This window comes from Pituophis catenifer, unplaced genomic scaffold (genome assembly GCF_029215685.1).
Source record: "Pituophis catenifer annectens isolate HBS135680 unplaced genomic scaffold, rPitCat1.0.hap2 SCAF_7, whole genome shotgun sequence".
NCBI classification, from domain to species: domain Eukaryota; kingdom Metazoa; phylum Chordata; class Lepidosauria; order Squamata; family Colubridae; genus Pituophis; species Pituophis catenifer.
In genome coordinates, this window is record NW_027256887.1 from 23,556,058 (window position 1) to 23,570,544 (window position 14,487).

Consider the following 14,487-nt stretch of genomic DNA (forward strand, 5'->3'; position numbering starts at 1 on the left):
ACATGGAGATAGTACCACAGTTAAAGTTACTTGACTGATGTTCAAAGGCAAGCCCATCTCCTTAGGTCATGGAAATGGGATGCACTTTGAACAACTAAGGTACTGAATAAAGAACCCTGTGAAGACTCTGGCATGTGTCAGCAACATGGAATGGATTGCTTAGGGCTGCCATAGGCAATAAAGTCTGGTAGCCAGTTAGTTGTCAAGTAGATAGGACCAATCTTCATTCTGGTCTGGACTGAACTTGTTGGTTCAATCCATCCATACATTTTTATCTATTTTATCTACTAGCTTTCATTCTAAAATATCTTCCTTACCTTGAACAATTATAGTGAATAAAGCCATTTCAACTGCGAAGTCATTCTTTCAATCCAAAGTCACATACACCATAGAAATAGGTAGGAACACATTTTTGTAATTTGGTAATGGTTAAATTAGATGATTAAAAACTATCTGTGTTGAGAGTTTAAACTATTGCTATACCTAGTTTTGTATTGACTTCCTGGATTTTCGCCTGTACTTTTCAGATTCTATGATGTGAACCAAGGACATTCTAATTGTAAAGCATGTATTCTATTAGGAACCCATGAAGCTTTGTAGCAAATGGTCACCTCCACAAGAGCTTGCAAGAGTAGAAAATCTGGACTGACTAAAATAATAGAAGCAAGTAAGAACACAATAAAGAAGGTATTAAACTCCCACAAACTATTGATTTCCTTCACTGTTGATGAATAAATTACATGTTGCATGGGTAAAACATTTGTTTGCTAACTGTATTTAAACATTTGTTTGCTAACTGTATTTAGAAAGTACCTGTATAAAACCACACAGCATGAAATCATCAAATAATGGTAAGCTTGGACGGTCTTCACGAAAAATGATGATTTTGTAGATGCTCACAATCTCATTGACTGATTGAGACTTGTCTGTTACTACAATAATTACTATGTTTATACCTAATCCAAGTGGGTAATGTGCAGAGCTGTTAGAATAGAAGGAGAATGCAATAACAATAGAACATTAATGAAATAATGAGTAATCTGTACATTTTATCATAGACTAAAATATTTAAAAAGTATTTTTACAGCTGTAAAGGAGAGAATAAATTCTTTGCAATGATACACTGTACTATCTTTCTGTTGTGTTTCTGTTCTGATATTTCCAAATGTCTTAATGTATAAATACTATGTCAAGCTCAATGTGCTTATCAGAAAAAGCAAGGCATATAAACTGCAGGAGGAAAAATGCATATCAGAACCATTCACGAAGCCTTAGATATATCTGTTATATTGTTCTGTTATAGAGTTGTGATATCTGCATAGTTCTTTGACTTGTATCTAGTTGAGTAGAAACTTCCAAACACTTGGAATCTGGACTTTATCAGGGTCTCAATTGCAGACTTCCTTGCTGAACATGGAGAAACTGGAATTTTTTTTAAAACAGAACTATATATTCAGACAAAATACAGGTAATTGTTGACTTACAACATTTCATCTAGTAACTAGTTACAACAGCACTGAAAAAAGTAACTTATGACCATTTTTCACACTTATGACCGTTGCAACTTCCCTATGGTCATGTGATCAAAATTCAGATGCTTGGCAACTGCCAACCATTTATGATGGTTGCAATGTCCTGGGCTCATGTGATCACCTTTTGCAACCTTTTGACAAGCAAAGTCAATGAGAAAGGCAGATTCACTTAACAACCATGTTACTAACTTAACAACTGCAGTGATTCACTTAACAACTGTGACGAGAAAGATTGCAAAATGGGGCAAAACTCACTTAACAAATGTTTCACTTAGCAACATACATTTTGGGCTGAATTGTGGTTGTAACTCGAGGACTACCTGTAGCTAAATAAAATTATAAACCCTCTCCTTCCTTATTGTTCCAGTGTGCTCATAAAGTTCGAATGTTGTATCATTTTCTTTAACTATAGTAGATAAAAGCTACTTTGTTGGGACTAGGATCAGTTGGACTTCAATTTTCATCAGTTACCTGTCCTATTAGAAACCTTGTACCTCTAAACTTTCTATCCTAATGGTGAGGGAAAGAAGAAGTAAGTATGATATTCTTTCTGTAGAAAGCAGGCAGAATGAAAGAATCTAATCTAATCTAATGGAAGAAAGGAACTCTATCCCTTATGCCCCTCACAGTCAATAGAATATATGGTGCAAACAGTTAATGCTTCCACATCTGAAACAAATTTGCCAAATAAAAGAAAGTAGTTTCTTGTTGTTTAATATCAGGTGCTTATCTTCTTTCCACAGAGCAATCTTTTAGCAACTGATGATAGCAATTAACTGTAGAGATGCGGGTGTAGAAGCCTCTCTCATTAAATGGATTTGTTGGATAAGGTCTTGGAGGGAAGAAGGGACACAGTACAATTGCTGTGCTTTAGTAGGGGATTGTGCTGCTTGTGAAGCAGTGTCAAAACACTGCTCGGCATGCATCTTCATGGAAGCTTTGCACAAGTTTAATCCATACATGATACAGCAAGCCACACAAACACTACAAATATAAGGCTTTGTACTCAAACACAGGAATCTGGTTTCTGCTCATTTCATGGCTAGAAATACAGAAGTGCCTGCACAGAGTTTACCTATGCATGGAGATGCAACTAGTTCTGTAAATTTGCCAAAATTGGGCCATTTCTCTTTCTCTTAGGAATGTTCGCACGTGCATATTCGTGTTACATCCAAAGCTATGAAGACACAGCAAGACAGTATCTTAAAAGGGTACAATATATCAATAGATTTTTGTAGAAATTTTGTATGCTGTCATAATCAACATTGCTATGGGAAAACTGCTCTTCCAAAGCTTGGGGATCCCAATAATCCAAATAGTGGCACTTTTAATGATAAGCATGTTGCAATTTTTCTGGTAAAGTAGAATTTAAAGATTTGTATTATGCATCCCAAGAGCATCACCCACCATTCCAATTACCTTGGTCCATGTCTCTCATCCAAGTGGGCTTCACCTTGACAATTCATGGGTTCTGCTCTAATCTTGATTGTCAAAAGATCAAAAGGCACTTCAGTGTAGTATTCTTTGATTCTGGGGTCAAAATTAGGATTTAAGTCCAAATGTGGGCTAGTGATGATCTGCTTGATATGAGGTAGTGTATCTTTATCTGTTTTATGGGGGAGGGGGGAAGAACCATTAAAAATGCTTACGTACATTAAATCAGTGGCTCAGTTCTATGTTTCTCATACTGTTGCATTCAATTAATAAACCATTCCTTCTGTTAGGCAGATATGGCAAAATAACAAATACAAGATTCAATGGATTTTTTTTTTCAGATTTCAAAAAAAGTTTCTCAACAGAAACAGTCCCGTAATGAGCTGTTTTGAGGTCATATGTGGTAACCCTTTAATTATAAATTATTATTATTATTATTATTATTATTATTATTAATAATAATAATAATAATAATAATAATAATAATAATAATAATTGTGGGACTTTCGAATACAGATGGATCGTCACTTGGAATACAACACGCCAGATATCACAGTTGTTGAAAACCAAATCGTACAATTTATTGACATTGCGGTACCAGGAGATGCCACAGTCAAAGAAAAAGAACTGGAAAAAATCATGAAATATCATGACCTGGCCATAGTAATTACACGGCTATGGATAAAACATGTCACAGTGATACCCATTGTCATCGGAACATTTGGTACCATGTCCAAGAATTTCACAAAACACTTCAAGAAATTGCAGCTTCCTGATATAACACCAGTGGAACTGCAAAAAACTGCGCTACTCGGAACATCATATATTTTAAGAAGGTACCTGGTTGATACCTAGGATGCTGGCAGCAACCCGTATCAACCATTAGCACCAGTCAATGGTATTTGTGACACATTTTTAAATGTCCAGTTGACTGAGTTTCATTTTTAATGAATAAAAGAGAATAATAATAGTAATCAGCTTCGGTTTTTAACAACTGTGATATCTGGCGTCTTGTGTTCGAATACAAATGAATCGTCATTAGGAACACAACACACCAGATATCACAGTTGTTGAAAACCAAAGCGTACAATTTATTGATACTGCTGTAGCAGGAGACACCAGAGTCGAAGAAAAAGAACTAGAAAAAAATCATGAAATATCATGATCTGGCCATCGAAATTACGCAATTATGAATGAAGCATGTAACAGTGATACCCATTGTCATTGGGGCACTTGGCACCATGTCCAAGAATTTTACAAAATACTTTTGCAACTTCTTGCAATGACACCAGTGGAATTGCAAAAAACTGCGGTACTCAGAACATCGTACATTTTAAGAAGACACTTGGGTGCTACCGAGGATGCTAGCAGCAACCCATATCAACCATCAGCACCAGTCAATGGATTGAGTTTCATGTTTAATGAATAAAACAACAACAACAACAACAACAACAACAACAACAACCACAACTCAGGTGTTACCTTAACAGCTCTTAGGTCCTTGGTTAGGACTTGAATGGTTAAGTTTTTACCATTCCCAGATTGTGAATCGAATTGAAGATTAAATCTTAACTAATAATAATAATAAGATTTAGATTCTTTCTTACCATGACTGCAATGCATTTCTTTAGCCAGATTTAAAATGTGTAGTTCTAGAAAATATAGAAACACAAGTTAGGATGGTTCATCTACTGCATCTATCAGCATTTGAGAAAAATGTCAGGGAATGTCCAAAAATCTGAATAAAACCCTATCAGTACTAATATATAGCCTTTAATAAATAAAATTTATTTTCAATAAATTATCTTTATTTTTGTTTACCTTCAGCTGACCATATAGAATTGATAGATTCCTGATAACTAAAAGATTCCTGATAGTAGCTACATTAATGATCAAAGTAAATCCTATAATGATCAGTGCCTTTAGCAGGCAAAGATGTAGCAACTGGCTCATGAAATCAAGTAACCACAGGAGAATCACAATAAATCTAGCTACTTAAAAACACTTCTAAATAATTTTATGTATTCATTCAACAAATGAACTACCTAGTACACTTGACTTCTGCTTCACAGAAAAAAATTAAAGGGTTTTTAAAGCGAGCTGAAACATATGAAATATTTTCTGTACAAAACAATCCAGTTGGATATATATTTTGGTTTCTGAATGGATTTAATTTAGTGGCAAACAATATTAAATGAGTACAAAAAATTAATGTTACCTTTATCTTTTTCCTTGACTGGGGAGGATAACCTTAGTTGAATATTGTCTTTTTCTGAATAAGATATCCTAAAGGTTAAGTAACAAAAGAATGTTTTTATAATTAGAAATTCAAGCACAATTCAGTTAAAAGAATGTCCTACTTCTAGCAATGTGTTTTTTTTCCCCATTTTTAAATGATTTTTTAAAAGTTTGTTAGACTTACAGTAGTATGGGCAGAGTTTATTGTAGTCCACAATTTTATTATAATACTTGCACTGTTGCTATGATTGCTATTTCTGATTTTGTATTCTGTTTATGGTAGTCCTCAATTTATGACTACAATTGGATTTATTGTTGTAAATTGTAATGGTCATAAGTCGAGGCATCCATGTGACCAGACCTGATTTGATGATTTTTTTGGGTAGTTATTTAGTGCAGCTAAATGGCCACAGCTCACTACTGGGCTGTGATCTATTCACAACTGGGCTGCCTGAATACACATGCACAGCTCAACTTGTGCAAGCAGCAGGCCATTGTGTGTGCCCAGCACAGTTCAACTTGCACTAGTTGAGCTGTGCACACTGGCCCACTGCTTGTGCAAGTTGAGCTGTGTGCGCACGCATATGTGATGGCCTGCCATTCACGTAACCTGGTTCCCCTGTCCCCCCACAGAGCTACCAAGCCCCAAAGGTTGGGGACTGCTGATTTAGTGAATCAATGGTGGTTAAATGAACACTACAGTCATAAGTGTAAACTCATTCTTCTGAATTGGCTTTTCTTTTTTTTTTGGCAAAAAGTTACAAACTATGGTCATGTGAATGCTTTAACCACTGTAATTGTTTGTAAAGGACAGCTGGTTGTCAAGTTCCCAAAATATGATCATGTCACCATGGAATAGGGTGGCACAATATTTTATGACAGTCAGAAGTGCTTTATGGATCATAAATAATTTATTCTGGGTCTGTTATAATTTTGAACAGTCGTTAAGAAACCAGTCATAAGTCAAGGACTACAACTAGTGATTTTCAGGATTTTTTAAATGATGAAATATACTCATTTGCTTAAAATTAGTAATGAAACATGGAAAAACATGAAAAACCTTGCTTTGTATGTATATTTCTCTCGTTTACCCCCATTTTTAAATTTTTAATAGTCAAAAAAAATCTATCTACTAAATTGTATTCAAAAAAGAGCTTTTCATCCCATAGGAGACTATTATGGAATAATAATAAAAATACATAAAATGAACTACAGAATTGCTTTAACTTTAATACAGTCATTAAACAATTGATCCTAAATATATAATCATCTATAGTATTTAAGAAAAGGTGATTAATTCTAATGTCAATACACTTTTATGAATTTAGATTGCAATTTACATCTTCATTCTCAAATAATTTAATATGAGATGCTTAATGACTCTAATCTCAATTTGAGTAGAATGTTTTCTTTTTCTTTAGTGCAAATAATTGGGTTTTTTTATTGGATTTATTTAAGAATTCACAAATAATTATAATTGTTGTAACAGAAAATTGATCATAGCTACAACTTTGTATAACTCTTAAGCTACATTTATTCCTTCAAGTTCGGCTTGATTCCTGATTACTTCATAGACATAATCCAAATAACAACATGGACATTTGTGTTCCTGCCTTCTTTCTGGGTGTTTTTTCACTTTTTGGTTCTCACCCAAGATTTGACCATTTAGCTGTCATCAAAGGCTTATTTCTTGAACGGTTTTGCCTGTTGAAAAATTGTAAAAACTATTATATGTTACTAATTCATTGTGTGCTGGAAAAACAAAGAAAGACCTTGTTACAATTTGTACTGGAGTTACCTATTTGCAAAAAGAAAAAAAGAAATGAAATAGAACAAAGTGATAAATAGATAAAACATTTAGAGTGCAATTTAAACAACCAGAGAATCTGGACATACTAATAATTTCTATGAGTACAGATTATTAAACTGTACATATTATCAAAAATGTTAATTTATCATATAAGGTTTCTGTAGACCATCACTGAAGGTAATGAAATACAATATTTAAAATTATAGAACAGCAAAAAAATAAGTAACTATGGTGTTTTGACTTGACTAATAAATTATTGATTTTGGATGGTTATAGTAAAAAAGATTGTTTATTGTAGAATAAAGTCAATGTTTCTAGATTATTCTATGCCACTTTGTACTAAATTGTAAAATGCCTCTGAACAATTTATCATCTACCTTTTAAATGTAGGTGATTAATTAAAAGTAGAGAATAAATCAACCATAAAATATAGAGAACAAAACAAGTATAAAGAATAAATCAAGCAATTAAAAATTCAAAATATGAGAAGGCATAAGACAATAAATGCAGACATTTTAAAACTACAGTGGCAAAGTAATTAAATCTATTGAAAGAACTTGTTTCTTTTATACAGATGGTTTTCTTTCCAGCTTTGGATAACTTCTTATTCAGACACCTGGCGAAATGCAGTTTCTTTCAATTTTATTTCTATAACATCCACAGGGTATTTAGGAGTGCAATTTTCAGCTCATACTCAAAAGTAATCTATTATGGTAATAAATGTGCAAATGTAGAATTATACTTTTAAAGGGTAGCCAATTTAGAATTATCTTGTTCAAATTAATTTTATTTTCAAGTGTTTAAAATTAATAAAACTAGAAAAAAAATATTCATCGGGGATCATGGTTTTCTGAGAGGTTAGATGCAATAATGTTAAGGTTTGCTGAGAGGTATAAAGTGTTAGGAGAAGGTTTATCAAAGACTACATTTCTTCAAAAATTACAGAACTATATCACAATAGCCTATTTGATTTTTTGTTGTTGTTATTAATTCCTCTTAGTATTTTTTCAAACTTAGGCCTTCGTTCTCCCCCCCGCCCCCGATTCTCTCTCATTTATGCATAGCATCACAGATTTGGGGAAAATAAAGTTTAGCATGACTAATTTATTACAGATTAAGACACATACTCTGTTGATATGTTAAAGTACCTTATAGTTGAGATTTTTGAAAATGATGTCAAAACATGGATCTTAAGGATATTTTGATTCAGTGTTAATTTGTGAACAGTTATTAATATCAGGACAAGTAATCAAAATAATTGTCTAAAAATCTCTTTTAAAAGATAATATGATAAAGTTGTAAACAAAAAAATTAATCAAAGTATTACCGTACCCTTTTGGAAAGTTTGCAGATGCTACTTTGCTAATTCCTTGGAACTGTTTAAATAAACTTGAAAGGAACCAATGAAGAGCTAGGATGGAGTTAAGCTTTTTTCCTGGGTTCACTATACGATAAAGATCATGCAGCAAAAAATGGATTTTAGGAATAGCAGAAGGGAAAAGCTGAAAGAAAAAGTAATTGGGAACAATAAGAAATGATGTCTTTCATCCCAGTATTATGAAGAAACATTAAATAATCAAATATATATGGAAAAATATTCACATTGGGAAAAACATTTGTTACGAAATAAAGCCACAAATGTCACATACCAATTCAAACTGCCCTGGATTTTGAATCCCTTTCACAAAGCTAATCAATGAATTTAATTCTTCTAATGTTAGGCAATAATCAGAATTCTCCTTGAGATGGTCATCCTGTAAATAGATAATAGGAGAACCTTGGGTAGATAAGAAAATGCTGATTCATAGCATTCATAGCTGGAGGGGAATTGGTACAATTATTTAGTTTTTCATTAAAATACTTATATAGGCATAACTAATATGACAAAAAGAAAATATTAGTAATAGAGTAGTACTAGCAGCATTCCTAGTCCTCTTCACATTCAGACATGCAATTGTTTGCCAATTTTGTCCAAGCGACTTAAAATCTCTTTGGTGATTTAGAATGAAAGTATGGCTGATAATATCAAAAGCTATTGGCAATTATAAGCCAGTCCCAGCTTTAATACTGAAAACATTTTTTTGTTTGCAGAATGTTGCCATATCTCAAGCCTTACCTTAATTCTTGCTGATCGATATACATTTTGCATAGCTTCAAAGAAAGTGGAAGAAGACGTTTGATTTGATAACAGGATATTAAATGTATCTCTAAGAAGAATTTCTTTAACACTTTGGTCCTCTGAAAATGAATCTTCATCAGCTTGAAAATCAAAATATTCATGTACCTAGAATATATATTAACTGATTAAAACATTTAACTAATCTATTGATCTCAAAATCTTCAAATGCATAGTTTCATCAGGAAATGTTTATCAGAACAGAAGGAGAAAACACATATGTGAACAGAAAATACTTCCCTAGCATTGTAATTTTCCTTTCTCTTTCCAAAAATCCTTTCAGCTAATCACACAGGTCACCCACATCTCCTGTTATTTACCTATGACAATTGTAACATTGTCTTACCTCAAGAACAATAGGATAAAAAGTGTGTCCAAATCCAATATCAAAAGTTAACATCTGAAAGCAAGAACTGCATCTGAAATAAGGGAACTGAAATAAATTGATTTCATTTTTTAAAATTAACCTGATACCCAAATTTAAAAGATATTATGAATGTTTCAGAAACAAACCCTGCTAAGCTGCCTCATCATGGCATGGGGGTTGGGGGAAGGTGTGTTCCTGGGAAGGATGACCAAAGAACATCAGTGTGTATGCCAAGAGTATATACATCTAGTTGGGACACTCCAAGTATGAAAATCATTCCTAAAGCAAGCACACACCTAGGTTGGGCAGCAGTGATATAGGAAAGTGCTGAATTCAAATGATCAGTTCAGGGACAATGGCCAAGGCATTATTTAAACAACTCCTGTGGCTTACAAAGAAAACCACATAACTAGAGAATACAAAGTGATTGATGATATAATATCAGATGATGGACATCTCAGGTTGATTGGCACTCAGCATGCTACTAAGGGAATGCTAAAGATCTTTTGGAATAATAATAATATTCATGATACAGAAAGATTAAAGCCCAATAAGTATTTAGCAATAGCAATAGCACTTAGACTTATATACCACTTCAGTGCTTTACAGCCCTCTCTAAGCGGTTTACAGAGTCAGCATATTGCCCCCCAAAATCTGGGTCCTCATAACGTTTACATGTTATTTTGCCATGCAGCAAAATAAAATCCAAAGTGGCAAAGACAGAATTAAAGTAGGAACATGGAACATAGGAATTATCTGCAAATTATCATACACTATCCTTAATTTCACATGCAAGCTTGGGATCATCAATACAGATTTTAATCCTACATGGAAATGGAAATTCCATATGTTCAAGGCACTTTTCAGAAAGACCAAGGAAGAAGAGATATTATTTTTGATGTACACTAGATAGTAAGAAAGCCAAAGAATATAAAAAAGAAATCAATATATGCTTCCCTGATTACAGGAAAAGTTTTTGATTGTAAAACTAGTCAAGCTGTGGAATGTGCTTTCCGTCTTGGATATTAAGCTAACTTTGCTTATTATATTAGCATTTTGTCTTTCTTTTAGAATAGATGTGCACAATATTTTTAGGTGAGGACAGCACGTGGCTCAGATGGTACCAGGAAAAAGGCAGAGCCAAGTTGAAAAGAAGAATCTATCTTCTTCATTATTTATTTTATAAACATGCTTTTCATCTCATGGGTACTGAGCAAAATTCCAGAGCAAAAGAACATTTTTATAAATAATATAAGATATTATTAACTACTCTGCTGACTCATCATTCAATCCCAACCATTCTCTTACTTGGAATTACTACTGGGTAAACCAAAGAACATTTCTTGGAAAACTGTCTATATTCATCCACTTACTGGCTAGTAGTTTGTGGTTGAGGCAATGCTGCTTCACTGAAAACCTCAGTTATCAACAAGAGTTGGCTTATTGCCTCTTTCATGTCATCCAAAGCCTGCTGAGGAGAAGCAGCCCTCAAAAATGTCTGAAAAAATGTTTGCAACTGTAAAGGAAAAAGAGAAACATGTTTTTAGAATGCTCAAATATATATTTCTTTAACCCCAGGGAATTCTCAAAATGTAAGATTAATCGTGCCATTTTCCACTTAGAAGAAATAGTAGACAGTTGACTATTCAATATTCTGGAAAGCAGAGATCAAGTTCAAAGAGGTTTGGAAGGATAGTTCTGTTCCTTTACACAGTTGGCTTCAGACATTACAACAAAAAAGTTACATCTGATATACATTTACATTAAATCAAGATCTCTGGAGTTGCAGAAATCATTTTATTTTCTCTTTTGGCAATGCAGGAGCTCTAAAAATGATTATTTATTTCAGTTTGAGTTTCTGGGTATTTGGAACATTATGATTTTGTTATTGACAAAATGGACAGAATCATGAAATGTCATATGGAAAGACTTTGACAGAATTTGCAGAGACACCAAAATTAACTTGTTTGAAGAAGAAAAAAACAATGACTACATTTGTCAGTAATTGGAAACATTTATAGACTTCCTGCTGAAAATTGAAAAAAAAAATACTTCTATTTTATGGGTTTTATAATTAGGAATAATAGAATGTGGAAAGAATGGAACCGCAATATAATTTTAGAGAGAAAAGATAAACTATAAATGCATTCATGACTGCTATAAAAAAGATGAAATGTTGCTTCTTTATTTTTTCTCTTTTTTGTTGTTTCTCTTTTTTTCTTATTTACTTATCACTTTGCTTTTTCTTCTTTAAAACTGCATTGGTTTTATTCTGTAAAAATATTCAATATAAAGTAATAATAATAATAATAATAATAAAAAGATTCACTGTGGGTCATAAAAAGTTCATTTATGAGCAAAGTAATTCTGGAGGTTGTTGTGTTCCCAGGTGCCTGCATGCTCATTCATGTTTATGGACACCAGCTGTTTTTTGTTTATTTCCATTTTAAAACAATTTACCACTTTTCATTTTCTCCACAAATCTCAAACTAATGTATAATCCTTTCATAATAAAGTTGCTAAAACAATGGGTTAAAGTTTACCTTAATTGCATTTCTAAAGACCATCGGAATGTGTGTTAAAAAAATGAAGCTCAAACTTCCTAGCAGGACTGCCTTTCTTCAATCCTCTCTGCATTTATTTTTGTTCCCTAAAGTATATTTCTACTTGTGCTCCATGAAGGATTAAAAGATGATAGTTTGGAAACAATGGAAATCTAAGAGACTTCCTTAGACTTCTTAGAGAAATTTCTCTGCCTCTTTGTCCACGGTATAGAAACAGATAGCATAGAACTTTGAGGCGAGAGAACAGAATTGAAAAGAAAAAGGAAAGAAGACTTTCTTTCTTAGGAAGACTAAATAAATGACAGCTGTGCAAAAAAAATGACCACATTTGTGACTTGCTAAGTATTTTTTGTCCTTTCTTTTAAGGAATAGTTTGTTTTTCTCCCTCTACATCAAGAAAACTAATATAACAATATATGGAAAATAATAACCACACTGCACAGTTTTCTTTCATTGATTATCTGGTCATCCACTTATTGGTTAAAGGAATCATAATAAGGAGGGGAGGGGAAATCACAATATATCACTTGACTGAAAATAGTTTCTCTAACACATTACCTCCATCTACTGGACATAAAATTAAGTGACTGTACTGTAATAGTCAAACTTTTTTTTTTATTATTTTTGTGACTTTGAGTCAGTGTTGACTCTTGAAGACTGCTTGGACTAATCTCTGCAGTTTCTTGGGAAGATTTTGAAAGTAGTTTGCCACTGCTTCCTTCCTAAGAGAGAAGAACTGACTCAAGATCACCCAGCTGACTTTGTGGCTAAAGTGGGGCAAGAACTCATAGTCTCTGTTTCCAGCCTAGTGCCCTAACCACTAGGCCACACTGGATCTCCATTACTCAAACTCAAAACAGTTAAAATATTATTACAAAGATAAATAATAAAGCAACGATAGAACCTATAAAAAGAATAAAAAGCCTGGCAAGGTAAATTTCTGATCTGCATATTAATCTTGGAAGAAGAAGCTAGGTTGATTTGTTGAAAAGTTCAATATAAAAACCACATCAAGCATCCCTAACTCTGAGCAGGATGAACAAGTCAATAAACTCTTTCCTACAACATGGTTATTCTGTGGAAAAAAATTTTTTTAATTTGATTTATATGTCGCCCTTCTCCAAAGACTCAGGGTGGCTTACAATGTGTTAAGCAATAGCCTTCATACTTTTGTATATTTATACAAAGTCAGCTTATTGCTCCCACAATCTGGGTCCTCATTTTATCTACCTTAGAAAGGATGGAAGGCTGGGTCAACCTTGAGCTTGGTAAGATTTGAACTTGCAGTAATTGCAGGCAGCTGATGTTAATAACCGTGCTTTAGTCTGCGGCGCTACAATTTGAAGACTTGTCAGCCTTGCCTTCCTGGGCTTGGTTTGGATACCTTTCAGGCCAACTGAAGAAAAAGATCTTATTCTGCTGTGCTGCTAGTCAGCGAAAGTCTAAAATCTATTATTTCTTCTGCTGTGTTGGGATGAAGATGGGGAATAAACTATAAATGTTTATTTCTTGTTAACCTTTCCTGAACTGTATATGGAAGTTAGTACTAGAAGTTATGTATAGTTGGACTTGGCTAGTACTTGGCTGGGAAGTTAGCAAGAGGCCCTAGAACTGTGATGGCGACATGTGCCACATGCTGCATGCGTGGGGGGCAGGGCATGTGCAGGGAGCTGTGTGTATGTGGGGGGCACGCATGTGCGGGGGGCTGTGTGTGTCCATGTGCGGGGTGTGTGGTGTGTGCAGGGGCGCTTGTGTGTGCGCATGCAAAGGGGCAGGGCACATGTGGGGGGTGGGGTGCATGCACGTGGGCCGAATGTGCATTGCATTTGGGAGTTTGGCCGCACTCACAAGCTTTCGGCACTCAGTCCCCAAAAGGTTAGCCGTCACTGTCCTAGGGCTATAGGCTAGATTGGCCAGCCAAAAACAACCTGGAGAAAACTATGATATCTCCATATACCGATATTTGCCAGGAAAACTGTATCACTAGGCTTAAATTCCCCGTGATGAATTCTTTTTTAAGGAAAAACCAAATGCCGTACTACCCTGTGATATTACTGCACCTCTTGTGCTAAATATCCATAGTCCTCACCATTGCTCATAGCAGCCAGTGATAAAGCACAGAGAAATCTTAAATACCAGCTTCTCCCCCCCATTATTTTTCTAAATTTAGTTCATTGTCCTTTTTGTCCTTCATAACAGATGAGAGAAGTTCATCCTTTCTTGGTATGTCTGTTTTTCCTGGATAGCTTGCCTATTTAAGCTAATGTTCTTTCCATGTACGTGTGTGATTTAATGCTCTCCAGAAACCTTGCTGGAAAAACACTGTGGTTAAAGCAAAGATTTTTGCTTTTGCTTTTGCTTCAGTT

General features: G+C 34.1%; 1 protein-coding gene across 1 annotated transcript in view; it reads right to left on the reverse strand.

Moving 5' to 3' along the window:
* Positions 1-14,487, reverse strand: part of CPED1 (cadherin like and PC-esterase domain containing 1) — a 91,111-nt gene that overhangs the window by 30,183 nt on the left and 46,441 nt on the right. Inside the window, exons 7-16 of the mRNA XM_070947354.1 lie at positions 10,931-11,073; positions 9,537-9,609; positions 9,131-9,298; positions 8,664-8,768; positions 8,347-8,516; positions 6,855-6,908; positions 5,185-5,252; positions 4,574-4,618; positions 2,952-3,138; positions 814-982 (exon numbers count right to left, since the gene is read on the reverse strand). Coding sequence (XP_070803455.1) covers positions 814-982; positions 2,952-3,138; positions 4,574-4,618; positions 5,185-5,252; positions 6,855-6,908; positions 8,347-8,516; positions 8,664-8,768; positions 9,131-9,298; positions 9,537-9,609; positions 10,931-11,073 — 1,182 coding nt within the window. The remainder of the gene's footprint in view (positions 1-813; positions 983-2,951; positions 3,139-4,573; positions 4,619-5,184; positions 5,253-6,854; positions 6,909-8,346; positions 8,517-8,663; positions 8,769-9,130; positions 9,299-9,536; positions 9,610-10,930; positions 11,074-14,487) is intronic.